Source organism: Calidris pugnax, unplaced genomic scaffold (assembly GCF_001431845.1).
Source record: "Calidris pugnax isolate Ruff unplaced genomic scaffold, ASM143184v1 scaffold27, whole genome shotgun sequence".
NCBI lineage: Eukaryota > Metazoa > Chordata > Aves > Charadriiformes > Scolopacidae > Calidris > Calidris pugnax.
Genome location: NW_015090893.1, coordinates 19,932,945 through 19,950,509, shown reverse-complemented (window position 1 = coordinate 19,950,509; position 17,565 = coordinate 19,932,945). Strand labels below are relative to the sequence as shown.

The window sequence follows — 17,565 nt, the reverse complement described above, 5'->3', positions numbered from 1 at the left end:
ACTGTCTTAATAATGGTAACTGATGATTAATTTCACTGAGGAATGTTCAAAAAAAAGTAGTTTCCCATGAAATGGATCATCTTTTGAGACATGAAAGTAACACACACCAACCACGCTGTAGTACAGATGAAGTTTTCTTGGGCAGCCCTGCCTTAATCTTCACCAATAAAGTATTTTCTAGGGTGCGCTACAACTAAGGAGCAATGGCTTCTTAGCATGAGATGGATAGCTATTCGGATTTTTAAAAAATTATTATTTTTTTGATAATATAGGTGGAAAAGGAGGAATTGAAGGTAGCAAGACAAACTGCTCAGTTAAACTAGTCAGCCATAGATATTACTTACTAGATATTATCTCAAAGCCATCCCAGAAGTCACGCACTTTCACGTCTGAAATTATGGCACAGTTCCTGCAGTTCACCAAATCTACATCTTGATCTCCAAATTCCAGGCTGAAAGCTTCTGGTTTCCAAAGCTCTGACTTCAACTTCTTATGGACACCAGATACCAGCACGGGCTGAGAATACAAAGATGAATGCTTACTCCACCATAACCAAATTTCTTACACATGCAGCCAAACTTTAAGAGCTGAGACTCCTGGCTACCATCATACAAAAGACACCACAAATCTATTTTCATCCATGTCTGATTTTTGTGCATCAAACAAATAACCAGAGTCAGAGCAAACTTCAGCTCCAGTCCACGTGCAGTTGCCTTAGAAGCAGTATTGTATCAGACCTCCCAAGGGAAGTGTACTACACGGCGAGGTGCTGGCGCTGGGGTGGGCTCTGAGAGATGGGGCTGGGAGCTGCCCCGTGACAGACACAGATGGCTCCACCTGGCTCCAAAAGACTCATTGCTGGCCAAAGCTGAGCCCATAATTGATGCTGGTGGCACCTCTGTGATAATAAGAAAGTGTAAAACATGCTCCGCAGCTGCTTAGGGGGCAGGAGGGGGGAGAGAGAAATGGGAGAAACAACTCTGCAGACACCAAGGTCAGTGAAGGGTCAGGGGGAGGAGGTGCTCTAGATACCCACACTGCCTCCTGTGGAGGACCACAGTGGAGCAGATATCCACGCTGCAGCCTGTGGAGGACCACACACTGAAGCAGAGGTAGATTCCCTGAGGGAAGCTGCAGTCCATGTGGAGCCCACACTGGAGCTGCTGCCCTTGGAAGGAAGCTCATGCAAGAGCAACATTTTTGGCCGAGACTGTGGCCCGTTGGGGACCCACAGCGGAGCAGTCTATTCCTGAAGGACTGCAGCCCACAGAGAGGGCCCATGCTGGAGCAGTTCATGAAGAATAGTGTTCTGTGGGAGGGATTCCACTCTGGAGCAGGGGAAAAGCGCTAGGAGGAAGGAGCAGCAGAGATGAAGTGTTACGAACTGACCGCAACCCCCACTATTCTCCACCCCCCAGTGCCGCACTGGGGGGAGAGGAGATAGAAAAGTCAGTGATGAAGTAGTAAAGTTGAGCCTTTAGGACGAAGGAAGTGTGGGTGGGGGTAAGGTGTTTTTAGCTTTGTCTTTGTTCCCCACCATCCTACGCTATTTTTAATTGGCAATAAATTAAATTACTTACAGTTGAATCTGTTTTGCCCGTGACAACGGTCCTTAAGTTATCTCCCTGTCTTTATCTTGACCCACAAACTTTCCCACCTCATTTCCTCCCCCTGCCCTGTTGAGAAGGGGGAGTGAGAGAGCGGCTGGGCAAGGGCCTGGCAGCCAAAGTCAGTCTGCCTGGTAAGTACAGAGGGTGTCGAGTCCCACCACCTCTCCTTTTTTTAAGGACAAATGCAACTACCACTAGAAACAGCCTTTGTAGTAAAGCCTTCTCATATGAAATATTCATATTCTGATAAAGAATTTTTAACTAATTCACTCATCCTTTATGCATAATCATGGATCATCATTAATTCCCTAGTACAAAACCAGGTAGCAGAAAAGTGGCTGTTCACTTGCAAAAGGGGTTTTACGATGTTTAGGTTAACCATGTATATACATTTCACTCTGAGATTTGAGTGGCCTCTCCCTGTAAATGCTCAAGGCATTTGCTAAACTGACAATACCATGAAAAGGTCTACCAGACAATCCTCCCAATACTGGCCAAGACCTCATCAGTTCCTCTCACCACACAATGTCTAGAAAGAGTTACAAGACTCAAGGAAAAGAAGGTATGAAGTGAACTTGCACATGGACTATCCCACCTGAAGAACTCTAGTTTTAGTAACTGCTACCTACATTCAAATGACAGTTCACATGTCTGTGCAAGTTGGAATCAATTCCAAGCTGTGCCCCATACATTAACAATGACCTGAAGGTGTTAGGTTTACTCACATGAAGAGGCCAGTACAATCCTGAGGAGCACAGATGCCCCTAGATGTTCCCATCAGACAAATACCTACAGAGCTCCAGGAACTCCAAAGTTATGTTGTTTAAAAGCACTTTAGTAACTAATCACTGCTTCACCTAGATTGCCCAATGGTCTCTAACAGGACTAGTATCCATTTTAGTCCCTAAGCAAGGACAACTATTAATTCAGAAATGAATGAAAGAAAAAAAAACAACACAACAACTTTGGGGATAATGCAATGGCCTTGGTTTTCAAATATAACACAACATAGCTCTTAAATTCTACAAAACAGTAATGAAACCTCTACTCCAGAAGAGTGAGGTTTAAGAAAACAATAAAGGCATTGTTAACTTTACTCCTGTCAACTTCGGGGGAAAAAAGGCAAAAAACCCCCACAGAACCACAGAAACATTTGGGTTGGAAGGGACCACCCTCATACTAAAAAAAAAATAAAAAATAAGTGTTTTCTTGCATTCAGGTTGAACTTCCTTGATTTTAATTTGTGCCCATTGCCTCTTGCCCTGTCAGTGGGCACTGCTGAGCAGAGCCTGGCTCCCTCTTCCTCACTCCCTCTCATCAGGTATTTATGCACATTGGTAAGATTTCCCCCCCACAAGCTCCCAAGCCTTCTCTTCTCCAGGCTGAACAGCCCCAGATCTCAGCCTCTCTTCATATAAAAGATGCTCTAGCCCATTAATCATCTTTGTGGCCCTTCGCTGGACTTGCTCCACCAGTCCATGTCCTTCTCATACTGGGGAGCCCAGCACTGGACACAGCACTCCAGGTGAAGCCTCCACCAGTGAAGAGTAGAGGGCAAGGATCACTTCCCTTGACCTGCTTCCTAATGCAGCCCAGCATGCTGCTGCCCTTCTTTGTTCCAAGGACGCATTCTTGGCTCATGGTCACCTCCTTGTCCACCGTGACCCCAGGGTCCTTCCAGGGAAAGGACCTTCCAGGTCCTTTCCATCTGGCTGCCCCCCAGCACATAGTGCTGCAGGCTGTTATTCCTCCTGAGGTGCAGGATTTCACATTTTCCCTTGCTGAACATCATGAGATTCCTCTTGGTCCAGTTCTCCAGGCTGTCCAGGTCCCCCTGAATAGCAGCACCATCATCTGGCATATCAGCCATTCCTCCCAGTTTGGTATCGTCTGTAAGCTTGCTGATGGTATATGAACTCTGCCATCTAGGTCATTAATGAGGATGTTAAATAGTACTCAACCGCATACAGGCCTGGGGTACACCACTAGTGACTGCAATCACAACCCTCTAAGCATGGCACTTCAGTCAGTTTTAAATTCACCACACTGTCCACTTAGCCAGTCTGTACTTCATCAGTTTGCTTGATGACATTATGACAGTATCAAAAGACTTACTAAAGTTAAGATAAAAACCATCCAGTGCTCTGCCCTCATCCACCAAGCCAGTCATCTCATCACAGAAGACAAGGCAGTTTAAGCATGATTCAACCAGCATTTCTCAGTCCCTGTTCCCTTCAGGACCATATCTCAAGGGATTCTTCCAAGCAGATACCTGAAAAGGCGAAAGTCTGCTCTCCTGAAGCCTGAGCTTGTGCTGTTGCTTTTTTGCTTTGCTCCCTCCTCTCAGGATCTTGAGCCAAATCCTGCCACCTGATAGTCACTGCAGCCAAAGCTGTCCCTTACCTTTAAATCAACAAGCAGTTCTTCCTTGTGTTTAAGCATGAGGTCCAAAAGAGTACCTGTCCCTAAGCGGCTCCTTGTCAGGATATTGTCATCAATGCACTCCACAAAATTTCAGGAGTGCCTGTGACCTGTTGTGTTATTCCTCCAGCAGATATCATGGTGGCCCCATGAGGCCCGGGAAGTGTGAACAAAGGACTTCCTCCAGTTGTCTGAAGAAGGCCTTTTTATTTTTTCTTTATCAGGTGGTCTGCAGCAGATACTTGCCACAACATTGCCCATATTAGTGGGCTCACTAATCCTGGCCCACAAGCTCTCAAATAGCTCGTCATCCATTCCTGTGTATTTTCTTGCATTCCAGCTATTCCCTCACATAAAGAGAAATGCTCCTTCCTTGTCTTCATGATCTGTCATTCCTGAATTGTCCTTCCTGAACAGCCTGTACCTATCCCCTTGCCATGCTACAGCTGCATGAGCTATCCCGCCACTTCTCCATCATACCAATGAGATTGTGCCCGTGCAACTGCACACTAATTCCTCATGTTTGTCCCTTTGGCATCTGCATTAGTGCACAGGCACTTCAGAAAGGCACCTAGTCATGCTGATTTCCCAGAAATGGTAGAAGAACTTTCCTCACAATGCCATGATGTAGACATTTCCTTGCTTATGTGCGTTAAGTTTGAGGTGAACATCTTTCATCCCTGTTTTCCTGAGTCTGAGATTTCTCCTGCTCAAATCACGCCACACTGCTTGCCTGCCAACCCAATCAACGAATCCCTGTTTTGATCACTAGTTATACTCTCCCTCCCTTATCATTCCTGGCTTATAGCTCTCCTAATCAGGCGGGCAAGCCTGTTGGCAAAGATGCTTTTGCCCCACTTAGATGGATCCCATCTCTTCCAAGCAGTCCTCAATCCTCAAAGAGGTTCCTATTACCATAAGTCTCCAAGCTCTGCTGTCAAAACCAACTGCGCAAACAGTGGTTGACATGCAGGATCAGTGCACCCTCTACCCTTCACCAGCAGGATTAAGAAAGCCACTGGGGCTCTTTGGCCTTGAACAATACTCCTAGAGACATATAGTCACTCCTGACACGCCCCAGGTCTCCCTAGTAGTATTGTTTGTGCCGATATGGAAGAGTAGCAGAGGGTAAACCTCCGAGGGACAGACAGGCTTTGGCAGCCTTTCCACTATGTCCCAAATGTGAGGCCCTGACAAGCAGCAAACCTCCCTATGATGATAGAGCAGATACACTCATCCCAAGTTTAAATATATTTCATGGTCCCAGCAGGAATTGTAAGAATAACGCAACAGAAAGGTTTTAATCATATTCTACAAAAGCCTAGGAATCATGGATGAGGAATAGAATAACAGTAGCTTTAACAGGATGGGCAGAAACTGTTGCCAGGTAGACTTAGACCTGGAAAATAATGACAAATTTTGATCCCTGCTGTATTCATTGGACCACTTGAATATAACAATTTAAAAAAATAACATAAAATTCTACTCATCGTAACAGAACCCTTCCAGCTATTAAGCAGAGAACTTCTCATGGAAAAAAGAAAATGTTTTCTCTAGTAAAGAACATAGCTATTTGCAAAATAAAAGGATAGTGGACTTGGCTCATAAACATTTCCTGCCAGATCTGCTCTCAGATTACAAGAAGAAAACAAATAAAAATCTCTAACACCACCACAAATCTTTAGCATCTCAAAAAAGAGGAAAGCCTAGCATTAAAATTCAGAAAAGAACAGGTTGCTACAGGATGATAATCCTGATAGTATCCCCACGTTCAGGAGATCAAAATGCTCTTGAAGAATGACTTCATAAAGAATTAATGCTATGGTCTCCTGGTGAATTCTGGGCTAAGACAGAGTTTAAGTTATTTCTGACAATTTCCAAGACACGGGAGTTGGAAAATGTTGCTCTTCTGCATAATGCTGGAGGAGTGCCATTCGTTAGCCAAACATCAAGGGAAAAGAATTTTCTCTTTTAACAATTTGGGATGCTACTATGGCTAAGATCTTCGTATGGCTCAGACCTACTGTCCAGGTTGCATTTATTGTGCTGGGAGGGTAGCTAAGAGGTTTTCTTCCACATAACCTTTTCCAGCTCACGAAATGGGAAGGGGAACGTGATTTGGGGATGACAGTGGAATTAATGTTCTTAACTTTTAAAGGTACAGCTAGGATCTACAGGAGGATGTCAGCTGAAGGAGAACTGTGACAGAGCAGAGTTTGTTGAGAGAATCTCTGCTTGAATAAATTCTGTTTAGAATAGCCTTATCAAGCCAGCGATGCCTGCCTGGGTCACCTGCTCTCTCCTGTGCTGGAATGAGAGGTTCAGTTTGGTTGCTTTCAACATTTCAGTAGGAAACTCAAGTGAGCACAACACCACTGGAGAATCCTTGAATGACCAAGGGATTCGCCTATTCTGTTGCTATACAACGGGTCCTTTCAATGATGAAGTCATCCAAAAGTGTCAATAAGCACATCTTGGGGCAAAGCCTAAAACAGAGGGCCATGAATAGTACATGAGCACGACAGCTGTGGCCAGAGCCTCAGAGTGTGCACCAGCTTAGAAGGCGATGCACACTGCAAGCTACACATCTGAAAGAAGGTCGGAATCACATGTCTGGATTCCATACGGAGTCTCTCAGGATTCATTAACAGCCAAGAACCCTACAGCCAAATGCAGCACCTTGCAACTGGTAATCAGCCAGTCTCATTTGCAGAGAAACTGACAAGCAACATCTTTGTAAGTAGCTTCCAAAATACTTAGGATCCTCCTCAGAGAGACAGCATTATTTGCTGACAGAGAGGGTTGAGAAAATTATCAGAGTATACTGACCAGAAACTAAGGAGCTCTTTGCCAAGTCAGGCACAATCTGACACCACAGCACTGCAAAAGAATTATCTGAAATCCTCCAGAAATCAGAAAGATGCAACAGGTTCAAAAAAAAGAGATGAGACCCTTGTGTACTACTAAAAAAATCAGGACAAAAAGGTAACTGTAATTAGGGGGCAAGCTGGCAATACCAGCAGCAAGCTAAGTTTCTAGTCAGAGAAGCGAGGGTGTGCTGCACAGTAGGCGCTTTTCCACCTGTTAGGAGCTGGCTAGAGGAGTCAGAAACAAGAACTGGTAACTCTGTGCTTGGTGCTGCCACAATCCTCTCTGCAGTTCTCATGGCTGCGTGCTAGTTATCCTTGTGTCCAGACAACCCAGAGAATGTGCAGTCCGATGGGACAGGCTAAACAACTGAAAAGTACTCTACTTCTGGCAGGAATGGACCCTGAATGCCAGAAGAGGAACACGCAGCCTGATCTGTTCCTCCACTACAGCTCAGCACATCTTGTGAGCAACCACAAGTAAGTATGGAATGTGAGTGCCAAGAGCATTAGCACAATAACAACAGCTGGCAAAAAGGACCTCTCCAGAAAAGATGATGATGGATATAACTGTCTAGGACCAACGATCTCAATTCAGAGTAGTAAGCTGTCATGGTTTCTGCCAAATTTACCAAAGCCAGACTGACAGATGGCCCTCCCCCCATCACAGGTAGCTGCAGAACCGAGTGCCAAGAACTCAATTTGAACACTGATGGACACCATATTCTGTTACAGCTATGGGTTCGCTTCCCCTGCAACAGCAGCTACTTGCCCCTTTTTTTAAGACTCAGCTTGTCTGACCAGGCCAAACTTTATGAATCTCTGAAGAAGTCTAAGCTGTAGCACTATGGATTGAGATCTGAAAAAGTGGCTACAATGGCAACAGGTCTAAGATCCAGTCTCTTGACTGAAGGCCTAACTAGTTGATGACCCTTCAGATGATCCAGGAGAGTGCTCAATACACGAGATGCCAAGTTCAAAACAATACTTGGGTACACACAGGCTGTAGGTTCAGGATGAGACACTGCATCAAGTACACCAAAAAATTTCAGCAGAAATTACTGCCGGCGGCATTTTTATTCTTGTACATGCTGCAGCTGGAATGGGGTAGATGCTAGGATGCATGGAGGAAATCAGAGTAGATTCACTACTGGGCTGTAGCAGAGCAGGTTCTGCATAAATCATACCACAACTGAAAAGGTTGTCACAGCAAACACTCTCACACTGGTAAGCTGAGAAAAGGTCAACGTGCAAGGGCACATGGGCTCGAGTCAGTACAGATGGAGCAGACAGGGTTGCTGTGCCCCCTGCCTCTTGCGCTACAGCTGAAATGTTCATTCATCATATTCACTCAGGAGCAACTGGTAAAGTTTGAATGGACTCGTCAATAACCAAGGTACAGGTTAAAATTTCAAGATACTTATAAGCAGAAGGGTTGGCTATTTGTCATCACCCACCTGGCCTTGTTTCCAGCACTCCCGGAAGATCTTCCAGTTGTTTTTGTTGCTAGGATCATGAAGGCAAAGGAGTCTACCATCACACAGCCAAGAGTGCGAAGTGTGTGGATCCAGTACATTTAAGCCCATTACCATTTCCTTCACCTCTCTCTGTGTGTCAGCTACATTACTAGCTCGTTTTGCAGCATCAGATGTCTTCTTATTTTCCACCACAGAAGCAATGATATGATCTAAGAAGTTAGGCAGGCTGGCTTTACCTTTGGGCCCCTAGAAGATGTAAATCCAGAGGTAAGTTTAGTCTTGCAACAGCATACATATTAACGCATATCTGCTCTCTTCAGATTTTAGTCACAGACATCTTGCTATTAAAAAAGCATGCAACAGTAAACAAATCAGCTCAGAGACAGGTGTGTATCCAGAAAGAACAGAAAATTTACCATATGCAAAACTATCAGTCTAAAACATAACACTATTCATAACTGAAGATTCAGTAGACAATATTCCTGGAATTATAGAAGAGTTTAGGTCAGAAAGAAGACCTAGAGATCATTTGGTGTAACTTTCTGCTGAAATCAGGTTAAGTCACCCTGGGCTGGATCAAGCCAAACTGTAACTTCTCAAGGAAGGAGATTACATCGCTTCTCAGAAGCGGCCTATTCCACTGCTTGAACGTTAAAAGGGAATTTTTTCTTATATCTATAGAACTTCCCCTGAAGCAACCTGTGTCCGTTGCCTCTTGCCCTTTTACCATGCATCCTTGTAAAAGGAATATCTCCATATTGTCTACAGCAAAATAAGATCAATCAGATCCCCAAAGCATTCTCTTTTCCAGGATGAAGAGAAACAAAGTATCCTTATTCTAGAAAAGGCATCCAGAAACAGCAACTACACCTTAATTTCTTAAATTCATATTCTATGTTAAATGCCTTTCAAGTATACATAAGTTTTTTTAAGGAACTGATTTGCTCATAGGTTTTTGTCTTTTTCTGTGGTATGCTCTTGCAACATTTTTGAAGATGTGGAATTTAAAATGAGCTTTTATAGGGATGCTGATTATAATTTAAACAATTAAAGGCTGCATTTAACTAACTTTCTTGGTATCTTGCAAGGAATAGCTTCTCCAGAGTAGTAATAAATCAAACCACAAAGTAACAATTAGCACCACAATTCTCTAGAACAGGTATCATTGAAGGAATACAAAATTATTTACCGTAGAAGCTGCAGAAAAAACGGGAGGAAAGGGGACTCCTGTGTCGAGCGGGACCTGAGGAAGCTTTCCTGGCCCCGTGTGCAGCAGGTCTCTGAGGCTGGAGCCTTCAGTTTTGCTGCTGGATGTCACAGGGCCCAACAAGAGGCTATTGAACAGCTTTGGGGTTAGTGGGGAAACCTTTGTACTGGAGTTGAAGGAATCCAATCCAAAGGGCGAGTGGGATTCTTTATTAAGCACTGACCTCAGTGATCCTGATTCTGCAAGATAAATACAACATTAAAAAAAAAAGGAACAAAAAGGAAAGTTTAAATGATCACAAAGTTCTCTGAAATTATTTGCTCTTGCATTAAATAGGGTATTGACGGAATCTTGTGATAAAGGTAAATTATCACTGCAACAGTGAGTGAGGCACGTCAAAGAGAAATCAAATACACTGCATACTTCAGATAGATTTTACCTTTAGCATGCTGGTAAGGTTTTGAGTAACACAGCAGATTTGATCTGAACAAGAAAACACAACTCTGCAACAGCCTCAGTTAAAAAACATTTCCTTGACTTTCTGAATTAACGTTTCAATATGAAATATTTCAGATTTTAACTGTAGTCAAAATACTACAGTGACTAACCCCTGCAAAACTAGTGAAACTGTCATGAACATTTAACAGTGACATATCAAGTAGTTCATGCTAGATGTATGGACAAGAAGAAATCCTGTGTTAGTCATGCTACCTCTGACAGCTGGGAGGCGTATTCCGTAAACAGTTATTTCATATTGAGAATCACACTCAAACTATTGAATATTAAAGAAGTTCTAAGCTTTCATCTGACCCTCCGAGTGGACTCTACTCTCTCAATTCTTCAGAAATGCACTCTTCCCATACCACACAAAACAGCTTTATTTACTTAAATAGTTATAAAGTGACAAAGCTGCATCTGAAATCAATTACCATCATTTTACATCAGGATACCAGCTGCTTATTACTTAGAAAATAAATACAAGAACTGGCACTGAAATAAACTCAGAGTGAAAAGACAGTATTTTTATCTTCATTTATATCATCATCTTTCCAGCTTTGCGTATTTCTAGGCATGTAAAAGAAAACTTGTTCTAAGAGGCAAAGGAAGAAAAATGACCATGTTCTTTTCTATTTAGGGGTAGGCACTCTCACAAAGAACAGCAACCAAGCAGTAAGTTATCATTTATCTTTTAATTCCAACCCCAGAGGGCAGGTCTTCTGCTCACCTTTTGTTTCTTCTTTTGCTTTTTGCGTTGCTAAATCTGCAAGCCAGTGTAAGGCTGATGATGGAGCTGTTTCCGGACAGAGTGGTCTGTTAGTCTTTATTTCACCAGTGTTATTGGTTGGTAACGTCTCTGTTTTTGCAGATTCTTCTATCCTACTATCAGCTGCTTCAGATTTTGAAGCAGTGTCCGTTTCTGGTTGCCCCACTCCTGCTGTCCCTGCTCCAGAGGAAAAAGTGCTCTCGTTCCCAGAGGCTGATGCACTAGTATTTACAGTTGGAAGCTAAAACAAAAATATAAACAACTGCTAAATGTTGAATAAAGGGAAGAATTTGACTTGGGAGACATTTTAGTTATCCAATGCATTTATTTTTTGTTTTTGTTTGTTCATTTGCTTCAAGAGCACAGTAGAGTTTCGCTATGCTTATGTAGCAGTAGAGTACAGGAGCTGCTTCTCTGTGTGCACCAGAGCTTGTATTGGGGTGTGAATTCTTACCACGTCATCTTTTGGTCATCTTTTAACACAAGCCCAGGCTTTTTGATTTATTTTTTTATAGGAGGACTTTTGTGTGAAGAGTAACAAAACTGCTCTAGTTTCCGCATAACATTCTAGAGGCCGAACAAAATAAATGCACGTGTTGCAAACTAGTCATAGTGGTTTGTTTCAAGATACAGCATCAACATGAATGGCTTCCTACTCAACTTCCACATAAAAGTATTAGCCCAAATATCCACTTAGTAAATAACAGTTGAAGCACACATCCCTGCAAACTGTCCCAGAAGATTTTTGCTAAGCTAAAACACTCAGAATACACATGGAGAAAATTAAGTTTATGCTTCACGATAGATTAGTCTGCAGGACCTAATGTTTTAATAGATTTTAGAAATACAATGTCAAACAAGGCAATTTCAGCCTCAAATTATATACCTGTGATATTCCATTAGTGACAGCTGGTCTCAAGACTGATTTGTTCTGCCGGTTAATACACGGACAATTGGCTTTAATACCCCATTTGCCTCGTGCCGCATGAACCATGTCTCCAATATTGTAAAGCGCTGGAAATAAAATTAAAATCTTTAATATCACAAATAAAGAAATCTAAAACAAGGCTTTACCTATAATACATATTCAGAGGGGTGGGGTGTTTTTTTAGTACTACTGCTAAGTGTCTTTAAGACCACATACTATAACAAGACATTTGCTTCTGAATAGTGAGGAGAACTAACTAACACTAATTTCACAACGTCACTGAGAAGCTGTCAAGACTGGCAAATCCTACAGATTACCATCTGCTCCTACTATTCCATGTAGAGTCCAATGATACTGCAATGAGGCAACTTCATACCATCAGGAGACTATATATCCCTTGGAGCAACGTTAAAAGGGATCAGGAATGCAGGTGGTGTTCTCCTCTGTCCTCCCAGAGAGAGGAAGGAGGTAGTGAAGAGGTGAATGCCTAGCTGTGTGGCCAGTGCCATACTCAAGGTTTTGGCTTCTATGACTACTAATCTACCTTTGAGAAGTCTGGTCTCTTGGGAGCTGTTGAGATTCACCTGCCCAAGCAGGGCAAGAAAGTCTTTGCCAACAAGTCGGCCAGACTTACATGGAGAGCTTTAAACTGGATTTACTAGCGGAAGGAGATGGAGATTTGAGCAACAGAGAAGAGCCAGAGGCTGCTGATGTATTAGAAACTAACAGGGAGACACCTGTGAAATGCCTCAAAGAAATTTAGGCATGTTCCTCTCAAGAGCTGACAAGGTTGGTAGCCCCGCTGAATTGCCTCTATACGCCAATGCATGCAGCGTGTGGAACAAGCAGGAGGAGCTGCATCTTGTTGTGCAACTAGAATGCTACAATCTAATCGCTATTGCTGAAACACAAGGGGACAAATCACACAAGTAGAGCACTGGGGGGGGGTTGCTCTCTATGGAGGAGGGCAGATTGATTGCACAGAGCTGTCTGAAAACAGTGACGAACAGGTTGAGAGCATATGGGTAAAACTTAGGGGCCAAGCCAACAAAGGAAACCCCACTGTTGGTGTTTACTACAGGCTGCCTGACCAAGGGTGCCTGCTGGCATGGTGTTCTCTCTTCAACTACAGGAAGCATCATGCTCACAGGCTCCGGTCCTGATAGGAAAATTCAATCACCTTGACACCTGCTGGAAAAGCAGCACAGCAAGCCGTAAGCAGTCAAGGAGACTTCTGGAGCAGGTCTTCTGATGGAGCAGGTCCAGAGGAGGGCCACGAGGATGATTGGGGGTTGGAGCACCTCTGCTACGAGGACAGGCTGAGGGAGCTGGGGTTGTTCAGCCTGGAGAAGAGGAGGCTCCGGGGAGACCTAATAGTAGCCTTCGAGTACCTGAAGAGGGCCTACAGGAAGGCCGGGGAGAGCCTATTTACAAAGGCCTGTAGTGACAGGACAAGGGGAAATGGCTTTAAGCTGGAGAAGAGCAGATTTAGATTGGAGATTAGTAGAACGGTCTTCACTGTGAGGGTAGTGGAGCACTGGAACAGGTTGCCCAAGGAGGTGGTTGAGGCCCCATCCCTGGAGATATTCAAGGTGAGGTTCGATGAGGCCCTGGGCAACCTGGTCTAGTTGGGAGTGTCCCTGCTGACTGCGGGGAGGTCGGACTAGATGCCCTTTGGAGATCCCTTCCGGCCTGGACGATTCTATGGAGTGTGTTAAAGACAAGCTCTTAATCCAGAAGATAGTCTGACTATTACTGTATTACAGCATTACTGTACCTGTTGTTCCCAGGGACATGCATCCTGGGAAGAATATAGGGACATTGTCTGGAAGTGAAGGGATGGGATCAGGAAAACTAAGGCACAGGTGAAGCTGAATTTGGCATGGGAAAGTCCCAGTGACTGGAAAAAGTGAACTATCACACCCTTTTTTTAAAATAGTACAAATGAGGACCCTGGGAACTACTGACCAGTCAGCCTCATGGCAGCGCACAGTAAGATCATGGAGCAGATTCTGCTGGAAGACACGTCAAAACACATGGAAGACAGGGAGGTAATTAGAGATAGCCACACAGCTTGATAAAGGGCAAATCATGCCTGACTAGTCTAGTGGCTTCCTTCAATGGAATGCCTGCATCATTGGACAAGGGAAGCGCAACAGATGTCATCTATCTAGGCTTCTGTAAGGCCTTCAGTACGGTCCCCCACAACACTCTTGCCGCTAAATTAGAGAGATACAAGTTTAACAGATGGACTATTCAATGGGTAAGAAATTGGCTGGATGGCCTCGTCTAAAGAGTTACAGTCAATGGCTCTATGTCCAACTGGAAATCAGTAACAGGTGCTGTCCCTCAAGGATCCTTAGTGGGACCAGTACTATTTAAGATCTTCATCAATGACAGACAGTGGGACTGAGTGCACCCTCAAAAAGTTTGTGGATGACAGCAAGCTGAGTGCTGCAGCTGATTCACTAGAGGTAAGGGATGCCACCCAGAGGGACCTTCACAAGCTTGAAGAGTGGACCCACGTGAACCTCATGAAGTTCAACAAGGCCAAGTGCAAGGTCCTGCATCTGGGTTGGGACAACCCCCAAAATCAATACAGACTGGGGGATGAAGGGACGGAGAGCAGCCCCGCACTTGCAGGTACGGGTAGATGAAAAGTTGGATGTGGGCCAATAATGTGCGCCTGCAGCCCAGAAAGCCATACTGTATCCTGGGCTACATGAAAAGCAGCGTGCCCAGCAGGGCGAGGGAGGGGATTCTCCCCCTTTACGCTACTTGGGAGTCCTGCGTCCGGCTCTGGGGTGCCCAGCACAAGACAGACATGGACCTGTTGAAGCGGGTCCACAAGAGAGCCACAAAACCAATGAGAGGGCTGGAACACCTCTCCTATGAAGAAAGGCTGAGACAGTTGGTGTGGTTCAGCCTGGAGAAGAGAAGGCTCTGGGGAGACCTTATTGTGACCTTTCAATGCATAAAAGGGGATTATAAGGAAGATGGAGAGAGACTTTACCAGGGCCTGTAGTGACATAACAAGGGGAAATGGTTTTACATTGAAAGAGGGTAGGTGTAGATTAGACATAAAGAAGAAATTTTTCACTCTGAGGGTGGTGAGACCCTGGCCCAGGTTGCCCAGAGAAGCTGTGGCTGCCCCATCCCTGGAAGGGTTCAAGGCCAGGTTGGACAGGGCTTGGAGCAACCTGGTCTGATGGGAGGTGTCCCTGCCCAGGGCAGGGGGTGGGACTAGATAATCCTTAAGGTCCCTTGCAGCTCTAACCAGTCTATGATTCTATGATCTTTACGACCACTTATGTAAACAGTCAAGTTAATGGTCAGCACTGACCGTTTACTTTCCCTCCCACAACAGAAAAGATATTTCTTGCAAGTTAACCAAATTTGCTGATACAACTCAAAACAGCTGAGCACAACAAGTCACAGCTAGTATGTGAAGGGCGTTAACTTGAAACCCACAGCTTGATCCGACTTGGATTACCTTCCCTTCAACCCTTCCGCTGTAGCAAGTGGAACTCTCCTTTAAATCCATGCTAGAAGAGGTATCTCACAGAATGCCAACCATCTTAGTATTTTTTCTACTTGCTTGCTCAGAACTGAGATAAAATTTGGAAATTTTCCTTTCAGGTTTTAAGCATTACCTGTACCAGGAATGATCTGTGTCGGCATAAGATTCTCTGGTTCATGAGACTGACCCTTTGCACACTTCAGCCATGAGAAGACTTCCTCATCACCAATTTCCTCTGTCTCTGGAATAAAGACACAAAAAAAGTAAAATTTTGCACAAAAGTCACTAAAATTTTACAATACAGAATGTTTCTGCATCAATCTAACTCCTTGTTACAGAAAGGAGATCTCTGCAATGTGTATTTACTAGCTCCTCTTGTCATGGTTCCAAACTGTTAAGATACTACTTAATTTTTCTTTTATACTCCCTGAGGAAAAGATGGAACTATAAAGTGGTCTCTCTGAGTACACAGCCTATGCCTGCTAATGTTGTAATTTTAATAATCAATGTCTAACCAAATACCTAAAACACAGGTATCTAAGGAAACAAAGAATGGAACAGCAGCATATAAGACAGTATTGCCAAAGTTCCAAACCTCCAGCCTCCCAAGCTGATACTCACTAACTCTCCCACAAAATCTTCAACAGCTTCCCAGAAACTAACCCTGCTGAAAGGCAGCCAGGTTAAAGATTACAGTGGGGGAAAAAAAATCCAGTACTCACCACTACGCGGACGACTCTTCCTGAGCCGGTAACAGTCCAGACAGACACCAAAACCACACTTGCGGCAAACCCAATGAATATTGAAGAGTGTTGTCTCACATACATCACACATTTCCCTCACGCCACGTACTGCTCGCTTCCATGCCACTTTCTCTATAAAGAGAGGGAACATGAAAAATTATTGACATTTTGCATTTCTCCCACCTGAGAGTATCACAGTAACATTGATAAATAAATAATTCACAGAAACATGACCTGAGCTCAGAGTACAGAAACACATACTTTCTACATCCAGAGACATGTTCTTTGAGTTGCTAGTCCTGTGAAAATTAAAATCCCCATTTGCAAGGGCAAGCAAGGTCAAGTCCCAAAATGCATAGAGTTCTCCCGTAACTGAATTTCAAGGAGCACTTACGGAACTTACAGCAAAATTATAAAACTTCTGCTAGCTTTATGAACAAATAACATGAACTTATAAAATGATAAAAGAAGCATATTTAGTTTTACTAACTGGATGCCTATCAACTCTTTGGATTCTAAACCAACACATTTGCTAAGGAAGGGGAAGTCCTCTCCAAATGGCTGCCCTTGTACATCCCAGAAGCTAAAGGGAAAAATCATATTCAGAGCTATCCGTGTGACTGGGTACCTTTAGGAAATTTTATCCAAACCCACTCCCCTTGCAGCAGCAATGCTGGCAACTGGTTCCTCAGCTGAGTCCTTGCAGGCTGAATGCAGGTCCTGCTCCCTCCCTAGAACCCCCTGAGCTTTTATGGGATGTTCCTGGAATGTAATCGGGTTAGGAATATGTAAGTAAAGGTGCTCATTGAAGCATAGGAGGTCACTGTAGTAAGTGTTCTGGACTTATTTCTATTTTCTTAGGAGTATGGGTCAGCTGATTTCTGCATTTATTTATTGAAAAATAATTTAGTGATGTCTGGGGAAGTTACTGTTAGTTTCCTTGGTAGCAATGTTCCACTGATCCGAAAGAAAAATCCCAAATGCTGGTCCCACAATTACACACACCCCAAAGAAGTGAATGTAGCCTTCTCTTTGGAAGAAAAGGAGAAGCATTTTAACAAGAAATTGCATTAGACTTTCAACTCTATTCCACTGCATTGTACACACATTACACAGAGAAGATGGACAAAAAACATGTCAAAAGCCCAGCTTACGATGTGGCTCCACCATCATCATTGCCTCCTTCTCTGACATAACGAGCTGGCAGAACTGGTCCCCAACGTTGGCCAGGATATATTTGGAAGTTTCCAGATCGATCCCCTCTGCAGGGGAGGAGGAAGGAATCCATAGGCTCATGGCATCAGGGTCACTCTGTTGTGGGTTCAAGAAACCCTCTACTCGTAGAATACCTTTCCGGGTAAATATCAGCCTGCAGAAAACAGGATCGAGTAATTGAGAAGCTGCTCAACCACCTTTAGCTAGCCTATAATGCTGCCTATGTCAGCATATAAATCCAGGAAGGGAAGAAAAAAGGGTCAAGCTAGAGTGCTATACTATACAGGCAGTATGACTATTATGCAAATCTAA

The 17,565-nt window shown here is 43.9% G+C and overlaps 1 protein-coding gene across 1 annotated transcript in view; it reads right to left on the bottom strand.

Moving 5' to 3' along the window:
• The window catches only part of KDM3B (lysine (K)-specific demethylase 3B), a 44,072-nt gene that overhangs the window by 11,669 nt on the left and 14,838 nt on the right, over positions 1–17,565 (bottom strand). The window contains exons 10-17 of the mRNA XM_014947790.1: positions 17,193–17,407; positions 16,018–16,170; positions 15,429–15,536; positions 11,734–11,861; positions 10,809–11,088; positions 9,566–9,822; positions 8,356–8,622; positions 345–516 (exon numbers count right to left, since the gene is read on the bottom strand). Coding sequence (XP_014803276.1) covers positions 345–516; positions 8,356–8,622; positions 9,566–9,822; positions 10,809–11,088; positions 11,734–11,861; positions 15,429–15,536; positions 16,018–16,170; positions 17,193–17,407 — 1,580 coding nt within the window. The remainder of the gene's footprint in view (positions 1–344; positions 517–8,355; positions 8,623–9,565; positions 9,823–10,808; positions 11,089–11,733; positions 11,862–15,428; positions 15,537–16,017; positions 16,171–17,192; positions 17,408–17,565) is intronic.